Below are 14,610 nucleotides of genomic sequence, written 5' to 3' on the forward strand. Positions count from 1 at the left end.
TATATCGATGTAGTAGCCTACTCCCAGTCCCGAGCTCTGACGTCACATAGTTCGCGAAACAACAATGGCAGTCCCTACGGATAATGCAAGTGGTAGGGGACACGTTGAAAAAAAAAAAAATAGGACAATATAACGTTTTAACAAAATTAATAATCTAGCTACAATTCCTTGCGCTCAGGACGTTTGGCGTGACTTGCCTGGAAAGTCTTTGATCGTGATTTAAATTAGTGACTTACAGTCTCAAAAAACCTGCCTGGAACACAGCATCTGGGAGAAAGAAGCAGTTGAACAAACAGGTAATGTTGTAAGTTAGTGTATTTTGCTGTTCTGTAGCCTCTGTGTCTGTTATTATATTGTAATGCTTTTTAGTTTCTCATATTGGCTTACTGTATATGTTACTGTATATGATTGTAGATATTTGTCATTATTGTTTTTAATAAATAAATAGGTAGAAAAAAATGATAGATGGGAAGTTCCCAAGTATGTTTTTTTAATAATACTAATTATGTGTACAGCTTGGTCAGTTACTGTTTGGTCCTATGTCTTTAAGTTTTTAAAAACAATAATTAAATGTGCTTATACAGTGTTTTTCGACACACTGATTGGTTACATTGAAGACTACAAACCACAAATCCAGAGTCATGGCATATTCTACTGAAAGGTAGGACTAGTAGCCACTGTAATTTCAGTATTTAGGTGTTTTTGTCTATAGAGCTTTTAAATTTTATTTTACCAGTTGTTCCTATTTTTGTTAAACATATGTTAAAATGATAATGTAGTATAAACATTTCCCTGCTATTCACATGACTTAAATATAGCTCCAGTCCAGTGTTGGGGGTAACGAGTTACAAAGTAACAGATTACAGTAACTGTATTACTTTTGAGTAATGAAGTAAAGTAACGGATTACCCTAATAATATTGGTAACTACACTACTTTACTAGACTATAGTAACGCGCTTTCCTGCGTTACTCAAGCCGTGTTTGCCTGTGTGTAAAGTTCTGGGCCGGGTTTCCAGATAACGATTGATCTTAGCGCTTAAGAGCGTTTTCTACGAGTAATTTTACGATCGTTCGTTATTGTTTCACTTGCGTTTCCCAAGTGCTGAAATGTCACCTTATAGAATGAATCGTAATTGTAGTACACGCTCGTTTATTGACGTTAACCTAATGCTGCGTTCCAGACAGACAACTTTGGATACAATAACTATAATACAATACTATATTTTATTACAGTGTATAATATTATACTTTACATAATAATATATAATGTATTTTTATACAGTAGAGAGAGAGAGAGAGATAGAGAGAGAGAGAGAGAGAGAGAGAGAAAGAGAGACGTTATTTCCGGGTCTAATACATAGCTGGTTTTCATGCACTTCAGCACATTGACATATTTACATGCATAAAAACAACTTATTTTATTCAATTATTTCTTAAAATAGCCTTAAGAAATGTTTTTCCCCCTCCAAAACTGTACTGAGAGTCATGATGCGTTCACTTCATGATCGTTTGACCGTTTGATTTCCCGTTTGAAACTAGCGTCACATCACATACACGGAACTGTAAAGGTATTCACGTAAACACATCAAAATAAGAGTCCGGTTTAATTTAAAGACAAGTATTTGATTAATAAAATTAAATTTAACCATTAAAATGGAGTTGAGAAAAAAATAAACAGAAAAAATGGAATCCAGAAAAATTGAAACGCAAAAACGGAATTTGGAAAAATATTCAACCGAATTTGGGAAAAAATAAACGGATTTCATAGGGCCCTAAAAAAAGTAAAGTAATAAAATGTATTTTAAAATGTATTATGCTGTTATTTATATTATTTATATGTTGTTTTCTCCACAGACAAAAAAAAGAATCAAGTTTGTACAAATTTCATGCAATCATCAAAGAAACTATTGTAACTGAGGAGGGGCCTCCTACTCGATATCATCTGAAACCGAGGACAGACTCTCGTGATCCATCTAAACCATACATAAAAGTTACCTTTGGGGAGAGACACACAAAGAAACTCCATAAAACCATTCTGCTGGTGGGAGGAACAGGAACAGGAAAAACAACCCTGATCGATGTGATGATCAACTACATGTTGGGTGTTCAGAGAGAAGACAAGGTTTGGTTTGAGATCACAGATGATCAGAGCTACTACTCACAAGTTCATACTCAGACCAGACGCATCACTGTATATGAGTTTTATCTACAAGAGAGTCCAATCCATTTAACAATCATCGACACTCCAGGATATGGAGACACTCATGGAGTTGAGAAAGATAAAGAGATTGCTGAGAGTTTGCTCAGTTTAAGTAAATCTGCTGAAGGTATTCATAAAATACATGCAGTGTGTCTGGTGATTAAAGCAACCCAGACTCGAATATCTGAAAGAGAATTATACATATTTGATGCTGTTCAGTCTTTATTTGGAAGAGATATTGCTGAAAACATCATCTTGGTCCTCACACATTCACGTGGAACTATCCCTAAAAATATCCTGACCGCTGTTAAAGAGGCTAAAATCAAGTGTGCAGTAAATCAACAGAATGACCCAGTGTACTTCCTGTTCGACAACTGTCAGACAGAACCTGCTGATGAAACTAATGAAATGCTGAAACAATCATGGGATCTAACTTTCACAGAAATTACAGGATTTTTCACATTTATTGAAAACATAAAAGCAAAATCACTGAAGATCACTCAAGGTGTTTTGGAGAAAAGGAAGCAGTTGGAGACAAATATCTCTGATCTACAATCACTTAATCAAAAGATTGACACAAAGCAAAATGAGCTGAAACAAGCTCAGGAAGCTGTGGAGCAAAACAAGAAAGATGCTGAAGAAAACAAGAACTTTGAGTATGAAGTTGATGTGGTCTACATAGAGAAGGTAGATATTGATCGTTCTGTAGCCAGTGTGGCGATGTGCTGCACCGTCTGTAGGGAGAACTGTCATTATCCAGGATGCTGGTGGTGCTGTGGTCTCTCATGGTGTAAAGTCATGAAGAATCATTACTGTACAGTGTGTACTAATAAATGCCACTACAGCAAACATGTCAAAGAAGCAAAAATATATGAAACAAAGATGAAGAGGGAAAAAATGACAGATGAAGATTTAAAAAATAAATATAATGACAGTATAATCAAAATTAAGGAAGGTGAGTCTCTGGCCAAGAAGCTGGAAGAAGAACTACACATATTAGAGATTGAGAAAGTATACCTGGTGATGGAAGCTTATCACTGTGTGGATATTCTGGACTTGATCGCACTGAACACTGATTCTGTGTTCACACTTCAGCATTTTGATTTTCTGATTGAGAAGCTGAAGGAAATCTGTAAGTCTGGAAAGGCTGAAACACTGGAAAAGAAAAAAAAGAGAGCAAGGGAAGAAAAAAACAAAGTGCTTAAATACATGAAAACATGTTAAATCAGATGTAGTGAGCTCTGAAGTTGTCTTTCTGTGATATAATGCTACATATATTATCATTGTATTCATGAAAGCAGTGTTCATATACAGTACATAATTTGTAAGAGTGACTAAAGCCTTGCTAAATATAACAATTTAGCCAATTGTTTGTGTTGTCTAGCCCCTTACCAGTCACCCCCCATTTTTTTGGCATGGAGACAGAAATGACATACCCAAAATAAAAAGGTTTCTGCTCATGATTCTTTCTGACTAGATACATAATCATCATTTGTTCACAAAGCTGACATTTCAAAGTTTACTGTTCAGGAATCACTCAGACTGTTATGATAATATAGATATATAAGCTCAAACATAAAAATAAAAATATTAAAAACATATTTTTTTAATGTATTAAAAAATTGTTGATGTACTGTAGGATATGAGTTTAGAAACACCGTCTATTTAAAGCCACAAGTCTACCAAAGCTTCATTTGAAAATTTCATAATCTAAACTGTAAAACTGTGAATTTTATGAAATATTTTCTAAGGCCATGTCATGTGTGTTTTTAGAGAAGGCTAATCTGATTGATTTATGGCACTTGTCATCTCTGTAAGATCATGTGAAGATGTTCTGTGTGCTCTGTCTGTATTTTTGGCTCTGAATACTCCCCCATTCATGATTCTATTGTTCTCACAAAACAAGTCTTTCACACCTCCACCAGGTATGACACATTATATGCATTATTATTTTGCTTTTATTCCCCCTTTATTAGCCTTTGTTGTGGTATTTCAAGCTTTACAAAGCCACCAAGCTGCTATCTCACTTCAGTCTCAGCATGCATTTAGCCCTTATTTAGCAAAAGTCTTACTAAAAAAATTCAACAAAACATTTTCTTACGACCTTAGATGAATTATTGTGACAGAAATGCATTATGAAGAATAAATGCACCTGCTATTAGTAGAATTAGAGCTAATGTTAGCATTAAGCTACATCAGACAATTTATGAAATTATTAGTACACTTTTACTCAAAACTCACTTTAAACCCCGATTGAGTTTTTGTAATAACTTCCTTTTGCGATCACGGGTGGAATTTGGTTGTTTACTGTTGTAAAAATATGCTATTTATAGCCTTTTACATCGCTGCACAAGTTAGCATTTCAGATGTACATTTTCAATTTTTTTTTTATAAAAATGCCCCAGATCTCCAAAAAATCTCATACCAAGCTTTACTATCGTAATCGCGGGTTTATTATTCATATATTTTGCATGTACAGAAGAGTATCAGTGTTGTTATGGGCAGATATGAACCAGGGAGTTTACAGGAAGCATGTGACATGATGTGGCGGTGTCCGGTTATGACACTCTAAAGATTGACAAGGCGAAGGCAAGATGGACGCCAGCACAGCGCCACAGCAAAAAGTGGTCATCAACCCAGCGCCACGATGCAAGATGGCCGCCAGCTCAACGCCAACGCCCAAGATGGCCGCCAGCTCAACGCCAACACCCAAGATGGCCGCTGAGACATTTTTGGATCATTTCTCCATGCTGTCACAAAACCTAGTGATTCCCAGGAGTGTTCATGTCACGTCTACTGATCCAGAGACTGTTCACGTCACGTAGGCTGGGCCAACACCACAGTAAAAGATGGCCACCAGCCCAGAGCCACTGCAGAGGATGGCAGCTACAGTGGAATTTCCTTAGTTGAGTCAGGTTCCCGTTGACCCTCCAGAGTTGAGTCAGGTTTCCGTTGACCCTCCAGAGTCGAGTCAGGCTCCAGTTGACCATCCAGAGTCGAGTCAGGTTCCAGTTGACCCTCCAGAGTCAAGTCAGGTGTTCATGGACCCTCCAGAGTCGAGTCAGGTGCTCGTGGACCCTCCAGAGTCAGGGTTAGTCACCGTTGACTTTCCAGAGTCAGGACTAGTCACCATTGAACTTCCAGAGTCAGGGCTAGTCACCGTGGACCTTCCAGAGTCAAGGCTAGTCACCGTTGACCTTCCAGAATCAAGTCTAGTCACTGGTGATCTTCAAGGACAGAGTCAAGTTACTGGTGATATTCAAGGACAGAGTCAAGTCACTGGTGATCTTCAAGGACAGAGTCAAATCATCGATGATCTTCAGGGACAGAGTCAAGTCACCGGTGATCTTCAAGGATCGAGTCAAGTCACCGGGGTTCTTCATGGGAGAATTCAAGAATACAAAGGCAAGTCACCATCAATCTTCATGAACAAGGGCAAGTCACCATTGATCTTCATGAAAAAATACAAGTCACCAATGATTTTCATGAACAAATGCAAGTCACCAATAATCTTCATGAGCAGAGTCAAGTCAGCATTGATCTTCTGGAACCCAGTAGTAACACCATGGGAGTACCAGAGTCTCGTCATTTCTATGTTGAAATACCAGAGCTGTTCCATGTCTCTGCTGAACTACTAGAGTCCCACCTCGGCTCGGCTGATCTACCAGAGTCTCTACTCGCCTCTGCGGAACTTCCTGAGTCTCGTCATGTCTCAGTCGAACTCTCTGAGTACCCGACTGATCCTGTTGTGGCCATGGTGGCTACCCGTAAGTTGTTCATGTTCTTTGTTTCAGACTTGCCCAACCAGACTTGTCCTCCTGCCCATTCGACCACACGAAGGTGGTGGTCTTCTGGTTCCCCCTTTGGGGCGTACGTTTCGGCCGCACGGATGTGGTGGTCTTCTGCTCTGCCCTGGGGGGCGTCTGGTTCGGCCGCACGGATGTGGTGGTCTTCTGCTCCGCCCTGGGAGACGTCTGTTTGGACCGCAAGGATGTGTTGGTCGCTGCTCCGCCCTGGGGGGCGTATGTTTCAGCCACATGGATGTGGTGGTCTTCTGCTCCGCACTGGAGAGCGTCTGTTCTGACCGCACGGATGTGGTGGTCTTCTGCTCCGCCCTGGTGTGCGTCATGTGATGTCCTTCTTAATTCTTTAATTTCTTGGACTTGTGTTTTTGTGTTTGTGGTTTTTTTTGTTCTTCTGTCTGTTTTCCTCCTATGGACCAGGCCCTCCGTCCCTCCCCCTGATCCTCCGCCGGTCCACTTCCCTCCCGGGTTTCATGTCTGTGTCTTTCATTCTGTTTCCCTCTAAGGACCTGGCCCTCCGTCCCTCCCCCTGATCTTCCGCCGGTCCACCACCCTCCTGGACTTCTCTTGTCTCTGTTTTCCCCATTTTACCTGGCCCTCCGTCCCTCCCCCTGGTCCTCCGCTGCTCCACCTCCCTCCTGGTCTCTTTGTGTGTTTGGTTTTCCCTTGGGTTTGGGTGGAGCATCTGGCAGCTATTCTGTGGAGGAGGGGGTAATGTCACGCTGTCTAGTCTCTGTTTCCCTGGGTGTCCACTAGTGGGCTCACTTCCCTTCAGGCACTTCACCATAGGCACTAGAATTCCTCTACTCTTGTCCTGTCATCAGAGTAATTGCACTCCTGTTAATTGTTAATTGCACCAGGTGCAGTCACTTTATTGTCATTAGCCTCCCTATAAATACCAGTCTTATCCTGTTGTTTGTATGGAGTCCTTACCCTTCATGTATCCAGCATTCTCGTTCCCCGAGATTCTTCCCAGTCTGCTCGTCCTCCCTTTCCTGTTCCTTTCCTTTTGTTTGTTTATTTTGGACTGTCTTTTTGGTGTTGACCTTTGCTTGTTTTGACTACGATTTGGATTACCCTATAATAAATACATCTGCATTTGGATCTCTCGCTCTCCCTGTGTCTCTCTGGATACACGATCGTCACAATTTGTTCCGGAACAATATTCATATGTCCATTTACATCCAGATACTGGAATAGTGAAAGTCTGTCTTGGTCTTGGGTGCGTTTCTTTAAAGCAACTTTGGTCACAAGTTCCATCATTACTAATACTGTTTAATAGAACTTGCAGCCATAGCCAACGATACTTTTTGGGAAATGCACCCCTGAACAATGATGTTAAGTGCTTACTGCATCTTGTGTTTGTTGTTTTCACTAATTCCTTGTTAGTTATTAGTCATGCAGTTACATAAAATTTCCTCTAAAGTATATTGGACATATTTCTGTCATTGTTTAATAAATCTGCACATGGGTCCCGCCTGACAAGTTCCTATATCTTTGGCAAATGAAATTGGTCTGTCTTTTTTAGTACTTCACAGAATGTCACGCTCCACAAACACAAAAAAAAAACAGCCTTTGTTTGTGTAACTACAGGTGCTTCTAAATAAATTAGAATGCCGTGGAAAAGTTCATTTATTTCATTAATTCAACTTAAATTGTGAAACCAGTGAATTAAATAAATCAGTGCACATAGACTGAAGTAGTTTAAGTTTTGGTTCTTTTAATTGTGATGATTTTTGGCACACATTTAAAACAAACACCCACCAATTCACAACAAATCTCAACAAATTAGAATACTTCTTAAGACCAATAAAAAAAATATATATAATTGTTAGCCTTCTGATAAGTATGTTCATTTACTGTACATGTACTCAATACTTGGTAGGGGCTCATTTTGCTTTAATAACTGCCTCAATTCGGCGTGTCATGGAGATGATCATTATGTGGCACTGCTGAAGTGGTCTGGAAGCCCAGTTTTCTTTGACAGTGGCCTTCAGCTCATCTGCATTGTTTGCTCTCTTGTTTCTCATCTTCCTCTTGACAATAGCCCATAGATTATCTCTGGGGCTCAGGTCTGGTGAGTTTGCTGGCCAGTCAAGCACACCAACACCATGGTCATTTAACAAACTTTTGATGCTTTGTCAGTGTGGGCAGGTGCCAAATCCTGTTGGAAAATGAAATCAGCATCTTCAAAAAGCTGGTCAGCAGAATAGTGTGAGTGATAGAAGAGTGCTCAAAGATTTCTTGTTAAATGGTGCAGTGACTTTGGTGTCCAAAACACACAATGGACCAACACCAGCAGATGACATCACAGACTGTGAAAACTTAACACTGGACTTCAAGCAACTTGAGCTATGAGCTTCTACACCCTTCCTCTAGACTCTAGGACATTGGTTTCCAAATGAAACACAAAACTTGCTCTCATCAGAAAAGACTTTGGACCACTGGCAACAACAGTCCAGTTCTTCTTCTCCTTAGCCCAGGTAAGATGCCTCTGACATTGTCTGTGGTTCAGGAGTGGCTTAAAAAGAGTCTTAACCATGATTGTGTAGCCTAGTAAACCAAACTGAGAGACCATTTTGAAGGCTCAGAAACCTTTGCAGCTGTTTTGAATTAATTAGCTGATTGGGATGTCACCATATTCTAATTTGTTGAGATAGTGATTTGGTGTGTTTTTGTTAAATTTAAGCCAAAATCATCACAATTAAAAGAACAAAAGATGTAATATACTTCAGTCTGTGTGTATTGAATTTATTTAATACATGAGTTTCACAATTTGAGTTGAATTAATGAAATAAATGAACTTTTCCCATGACATTCTAATTTATTCAGAAAAAAACCTGTAGATTCTTATAGGCTAAAAACAGCAGTCAGTGTTTTTAGCTATTAAAAGATTAAAACAATAGTTTTATGTATTTCTCTAAAGTTTTTTTTTGGTTAAAGTTCAGAGGGATTTGCCTTTATTTTGGTGTTGATGCAACCAGTTTTGGGTCCATGAGATATCAGCTTTATAGTATTAATAAATCAGACTGGTAAAAAAGGGCAGCTGTGGCCCATTTTTTTGTGGCCCAATATCTTAAGTAAATTTATTTACTTAAGATATATGGGCAGTTTTCTTACAGTTATCTCTCTCACAGACAATTTTCTTTAAAAGAGTGCCATCAAGGGTTCAAATCAGAAAATCACATACACCTATACACTCGCCTCAAGTAGGCTACTGCTGAACATATTTGCATATTGGATATTTGCAACATACAGAATACTTGCAAGACATGGGAAATATTACAGCTTGTGCAAATTATGTGGAATATTTGTATATGAAGCAGAGCTTTCATTACTGTAGTACAGTTTCATATGGCACTGTAATTTGGCCGTGCTTATAGTTTTTTCCCAATTTTTTACTTGTGTTTGCTGATTCTTTGGCCCATTATCAAAAATGGGCCAAAGAATCATGGGCCAAAGAATCAGCAAACACATGTAAAATATCGGGAAAAAACTATAATTACTGCCACATTAGAGTGCCATATGAAACTGTACTACAGTAATGAAAGCTCTGCTTCATATACAAATATTCCACATAAACACAGGACTGCAACAAAAAATACTAAACTTGTAAAATATTTACCAAAAACATACAACTTTTTTTATCTTTTTTTTTTTTTTTTTGACAGACACAATAAGAAGAGTTCTGTGTATAACTCCCCCAAAAAGAAGTAGAATAAAGTTAAAGAGTGCTGCTGTGATGCCTTCCTGAGAATTGTCTTTACTTTGAAAGAATAATGAGAGTATGGACATAACACAAATTAAGCAAACTGCGATAACACATACATTACATTTTCCTTTGCTTATGTAAAAGGATGTCCCTTTAAGAACGTTGTGTGTTTTGCATGATGAGCACGTTAGGCAGTTATTACCTAAATCCAGATTTTTTTCAACGCAGAAGTAAATAGTTTTCTGTAAATGTGTGAGACTTCCAGTTCATTAGCCACTGTAGGGAAATAATGAGAAGTAGAGCCATGCACAGGCTTCATATTTAGGCCCGAGCCCTGGCCCGAGACGATCAGACCTGAGCCCGGCCCGTGTACGACTGCTTATCAGAATTACCAACCCCGAGCCTATTTCCCTGTTCCTTTAAGCTATTAAAAAAGTTCAGTTTTGTATGTAATGACATAATGATTATATTTCATAAGTTAATTTAGAAAAACGTTTTGAGCTTTTTTTTTTTCATTACATAATTACACACACACACACACGCACGCACGCACATTTTGAATTTTTTGTTGTTGAGCTCGTGTTCAAGTCAATCAAAATGAAAACGAATTTGTGTAGCAATTTCTAATACTGTGTGTATGTGTGGGTCACTTTTATCATTATCAAATGTTGGCTATAACCTGTACATAACCTGTTGCACATGGAATGTCTCTTAATTCAGATGATGATATACTTTTGGCCATTTAATATTCATTAAATTCTAAATGTTATTAATGTTGGTTTTTGTCCCCAAAACTCATTCATTAGAAGCACCACGCCTCTGTCTTGCATCAGCAGAACGCACAATCTGATCTAATGCTTTGAGAATCAAAACATCAACATCATCATTTGTGTCAATCTCATAATGATAGTTCTTCACTGGGAAGATGTAGCTCACTGGAACACCCACTTTGGCACTGCACAACTCCATCTGGACAGAAACACAAAATAGATTTTGTAAAACTATAGAAAACATGCAACATGTATAGATGATTAAAATTACATATAGTACCCTCTCTTTGATCTTCTTGCTTCTGTAGACCATCTTTAGATCATTTTTGACCAGAGGACATGCTTCATCCACTTTAGACATGACAATCACTTGAGGAATCCCTGCAATGAGAAAGATTAAAGTGTTTTCCTCCAAATTATACAAATCTACATTTTGTTATATACAGGTGCATCTCAATAAATTAGAATGTTGAGGAAAAGTTCATTTATTTCAGTAATTAAATTAAAATTGTGAAACCATTGTATTAAATAAATTAAATGCACACAGACTTAACAAATTAGAATATTTCATAAGACCAATACAATTTTTTTTAGTGAATTGTTGGCCTTCTGGAAAGTATTAATTTACTGTACATGTACTCAGTACTTGGTAGGGGCTCCTTGTGCTTTAATTACTGCCTCAATTTGGCGTGGCATGGAGGTGATCAGTTTATGGCACTGCTCAGGTGGTCTTGAAGCCCAGGTTTATTTGACAGTGGCCTTCACATAATCTGCATTGTTTGGAAATACAAATCCAAATTCCTTGACACGTGTGTGGTGGGTCCTGATGCCTTGACCCCAGCCTCAGTCCATTCCTTTTGAAGTTTGCTCAAATTCTTGAATCCAGTTTGCTTGACAATCCTCATAAGGCTGCGGTTCTCTTGGTTGATTGTGCATCTTTTTCTTCCACACTTTTTCCTTCCAGTCAACTTTCTGTTAACATGCTTGGATACAGCACTCTGTGAAGCTTCTTTTTTCTTTGTTTGTGGCTTACCCTCCTTGTGAAGGGTGTCAATGATTGTCTTCTGGACAACTGTCAGATCAGCAGTCTTCCCCATGATTGTGTAGCCTAGTGAACCAAACTGAGAGACCATTTTGAAGGCTCAGGAAACCTTTGCAGGTGTTTTGAGTTAATTAGCTGATTGGCATGTGACCATATTCTAATTTGTTGAGATTAGTTGTTGAGACAAGGCAACTGGCATCTGGTCCTGTGATTCAACCATAATGGGAGCAACAAATAAATGAACTTTTCCACAACATTTTAATTTACTGAGATGCACCTGTATTCCCTTTTTTTCTATTTCTCTCATCTTGTACAAAACAAAGGCAAAAAATATTATTTTTTTCTCTTTTTTATTGGTTCACTTAAATCATATTTGTTGTTGTTGAAATGCATTTCAAATATGTACATACGCCAAACTAGTCTTTATGTGGAATGTGGGAGCTTTTATGTATTACAGTGTTGTGCATAAGAAATATAAAAATCATATACATTTTTACCGTTATCACTGATGGTCCGGCGAATGAGTTTCAATTTCTCAGTAATTATCTTATCTTCTGCAGCGAGTTGGATTGTACTTGCATCTATGACGTAAACTAGGCAGAAGGCTTGATCAGACAGTGAAAGGTTTTCATTGTAATGCTCATCGTCGATAGTGAGGGATTTCTCCTCGAACTAGTTTTATGAAATAAAAACAAAATATAAAAATTGGAATATATTGTGCACATTCAAATGTTAATTTTTAATCAAATGAATGTAGTCAATGGGATAGTTCACCCCAAAATAAATGTTTTCATCGTTTACTCATGCTCAAGCTGTGCCAAACTTGTGTGAGTTTCTTTCTTCTGTTAAATACAAAAGGAAATATTCGGAAGAATGTGTACCATGTTTTTAGCATTCTAGTCAATGGCTGCCAGCAACTGTTTGGTTACCAGCATTCTTCAAAATATCTTCTTTTGTGAATTTTCATTTTTGGGTGAATGATCCCTTTAACTTTTAATTGAATGTCCTACTTTATATCCCTCCTTCACATGTCCATATATGCTGTGGACAATGTCATCTGGTTGACACTCAGATATTTTTTCAGGTTCTAAACCTTTTATGTCACATAATTCATAAGGCAAATCTGCATCTGCACTTCTGATGCGGTATGCTCTCAGCTGTAAGAAAAAAAAAGACAGAGACAAATGGCAATATATATTTTTAGATATCACACAATACGTATGATGTATACAAATGTCTGGGTTGGTTGATGATTTGTCTATATTTCTTAGAATCACATTCCTACAGTCTTTGCAGCTATTGTGTGTGCTATACAGAAGTCAAATAATGCTTACTCTTGTTGTGAAACTGCGAGTGGGGCCTGATTTTGAAGTATCAGCTAGTGCTTCATTCACTATTTTTCCTTGAAAGGCACTAAGGACAGAGTTAATAAAGCTGGACTTCCCTGCTCCAATTTGTCCAGCCAACAGGATCTTGATGTTTGTCACATCTGGATTACTCAGAGTAAACTTTTCTAGACGTTCTTTCAGTACTTTCTTCTGTCTACAAAAGACAGGAGACAAAATTTTCTGCAAAATTTTCTGCAAATATCTGCACACTTAATAAATAAAAATAATATATAATAAATGAAGAAGAAAAAAAAACATTTGGATCTTTCTGTTTGAGAATTATTTTTTGGGAGTTATTTATTCAGCCAATATGTACTATTTTAGTAAATTTACAAAAAAAAAAAATGATATATATATATATATATATATATGTAGCTTACCTAGGTAAGCTGTTTATGTGGCTTACCTCCAGTCAAATGTTCTCCATGCTTCATCCAGTACTGTGAAGAAAAACAAAATACATAAAGACCAAATAAACAATTCAGTTTAACAATAAATTGGTATTATCTCAATCTCTGAGTCTGAGAATGTATCTATCCCATCTAACAGATCATTCTCAGATCGTTGGCTAACATTCTGACAAGGATCTCTCAAACTTAAAAATGTACTTATAGTAACATTAATATAACCTTTGTTCAAAGTTTTTGGCTTTAATAATGTTTTAAAAACGTTGATGCATAAACTTTATGCATCATTTATGAAACTGATTTTCAGAGATCTTTTAGTTTAGTGTCTTGTAACTTTTTTTAAAGGGATCATATGATATGATTTAATATTCATGGGAGTATTACAAGTTTTTGGTGCCTTAAGAAGATCTGTGAAGTTGCAAAGACTAAAGTGTCAAATACAAAGAGATATTCTTTATAAAAGTTAAGCCTAGTCGCTGTGTCAAGACTGTACTGCGCATTTTACAGAGGATGAGGACTGTTTCCTGGAAGAATAGCCTACAATGCAGGTGTCAGTTTCTATAAAGTGGGGCAATTCCAACTTTGTAAGGACAATCTGGCACTCCTGACTCACAGTCTGTAAGGACATTTACATATGTAAAAGATTTGCCACTGATGATTGAAAAGCGAGTTTTAAGCAGTGTAGAGTAGTTCTTGTTGTTAGTCGTTTCTCAGATCACAAAGGGAGACATGTTTATATGTTTACGCAGCGCAATATGCAATGCAATGCGTAAAGACAGTATAAGTCATTATAATAAGTAATTATGTCCCCACTGGATGCAGCACAAGCCTCGTTTATAATGGATTTTATTGGTTTTGTCCCGTCGTGTCAGGACACATCTTCACAGTATGGTGAGGTGCGTAACAGTAAGCCGACGCCCTTTCTGTCACACTGCTTCTGTATATTACATTCATTAGATAATTTATGTGAGTGTAATTATCATTACAATACTTTATTTAGTTGCTATTATTTTATTTGTTTATTTCTATTTCAGAACCACAACCATATGATATACTGCTAAAGAAATTCAGTCCTTGCCTGGTTACTGTATTCTAATAACAGACACCTGAGAGTGACTACAGGATCCAAGCAGACCCAATAACGTCATTCAAACAGACTTTTAAATGCAGTCTATTCATTCAGAACATTGTAAGTTAATTTTGTTAAACTGATGCATTTTATGAATTTATCAAATTTGATTAAATAGATTTAAAATGTAAATAAGTTAAAAGATGCATATCAGTTAT

At 37.5% G+C, this 14,610-nt stretch overlaps 1 protein-coding gene across 1 annotated transcript; it reads left to right on the plus strand.

Annotated features, from left to right (window-relative positions):
- Positions 1 to 270: 270 nt before the first annotated feature.
- Positions 271 to 3,436, plus strand: LOC113098953 (uncharacterized). Its single transcript, XM_026263995.1, has 4 exons — positions 271 to 296; positions 585 to 661; positions 1,856 to 3,377; positions 3,431 to 3,436. The coding sequence occupies exons 2-4, from the start codon at positions 642 to 644 to the stop codon at positions 3,434 to 3,436; spliced, it is 1,548 nt and encodes a 515-aa protein (XP_026119780.1). The 5' UTR covers positions 271 to 296; positions 585 to 641.
- The last annotated feature ends 11,174 nt before the right edge of the window (positions 3,437 to 14,610 follow it).

Source organism: Carassius auratus, unplaced genomic scaffold (genome assembly GCF_003368295.1).
Source record: "Carassius auratus strain Wakin unplaced genomic scaffold, ASM336829v1 scaf_tig00216774, whole genome shotgun sequence".
NCBI lineage: Eukaryota > Metazoa > Chordata > Actinopteri > Cypriniformes > Cyprinidae > Carassius > Carassius auratus.

Excerpts from the sequence above, each read along its gene's own strand:
- LOC113098953 (XM_026263995.1), top strand. The coding sequence starts at position 642 with ATGGCATATTCTACTGAAAG. Across the intron at positions 662-1,855 it reads ATGGCATATTCTACTGAAAG|ACAAAAAAAAGAATCAAGTT; the intron begins GTAGGACTAGTA and ends TTTTCTCCACAG.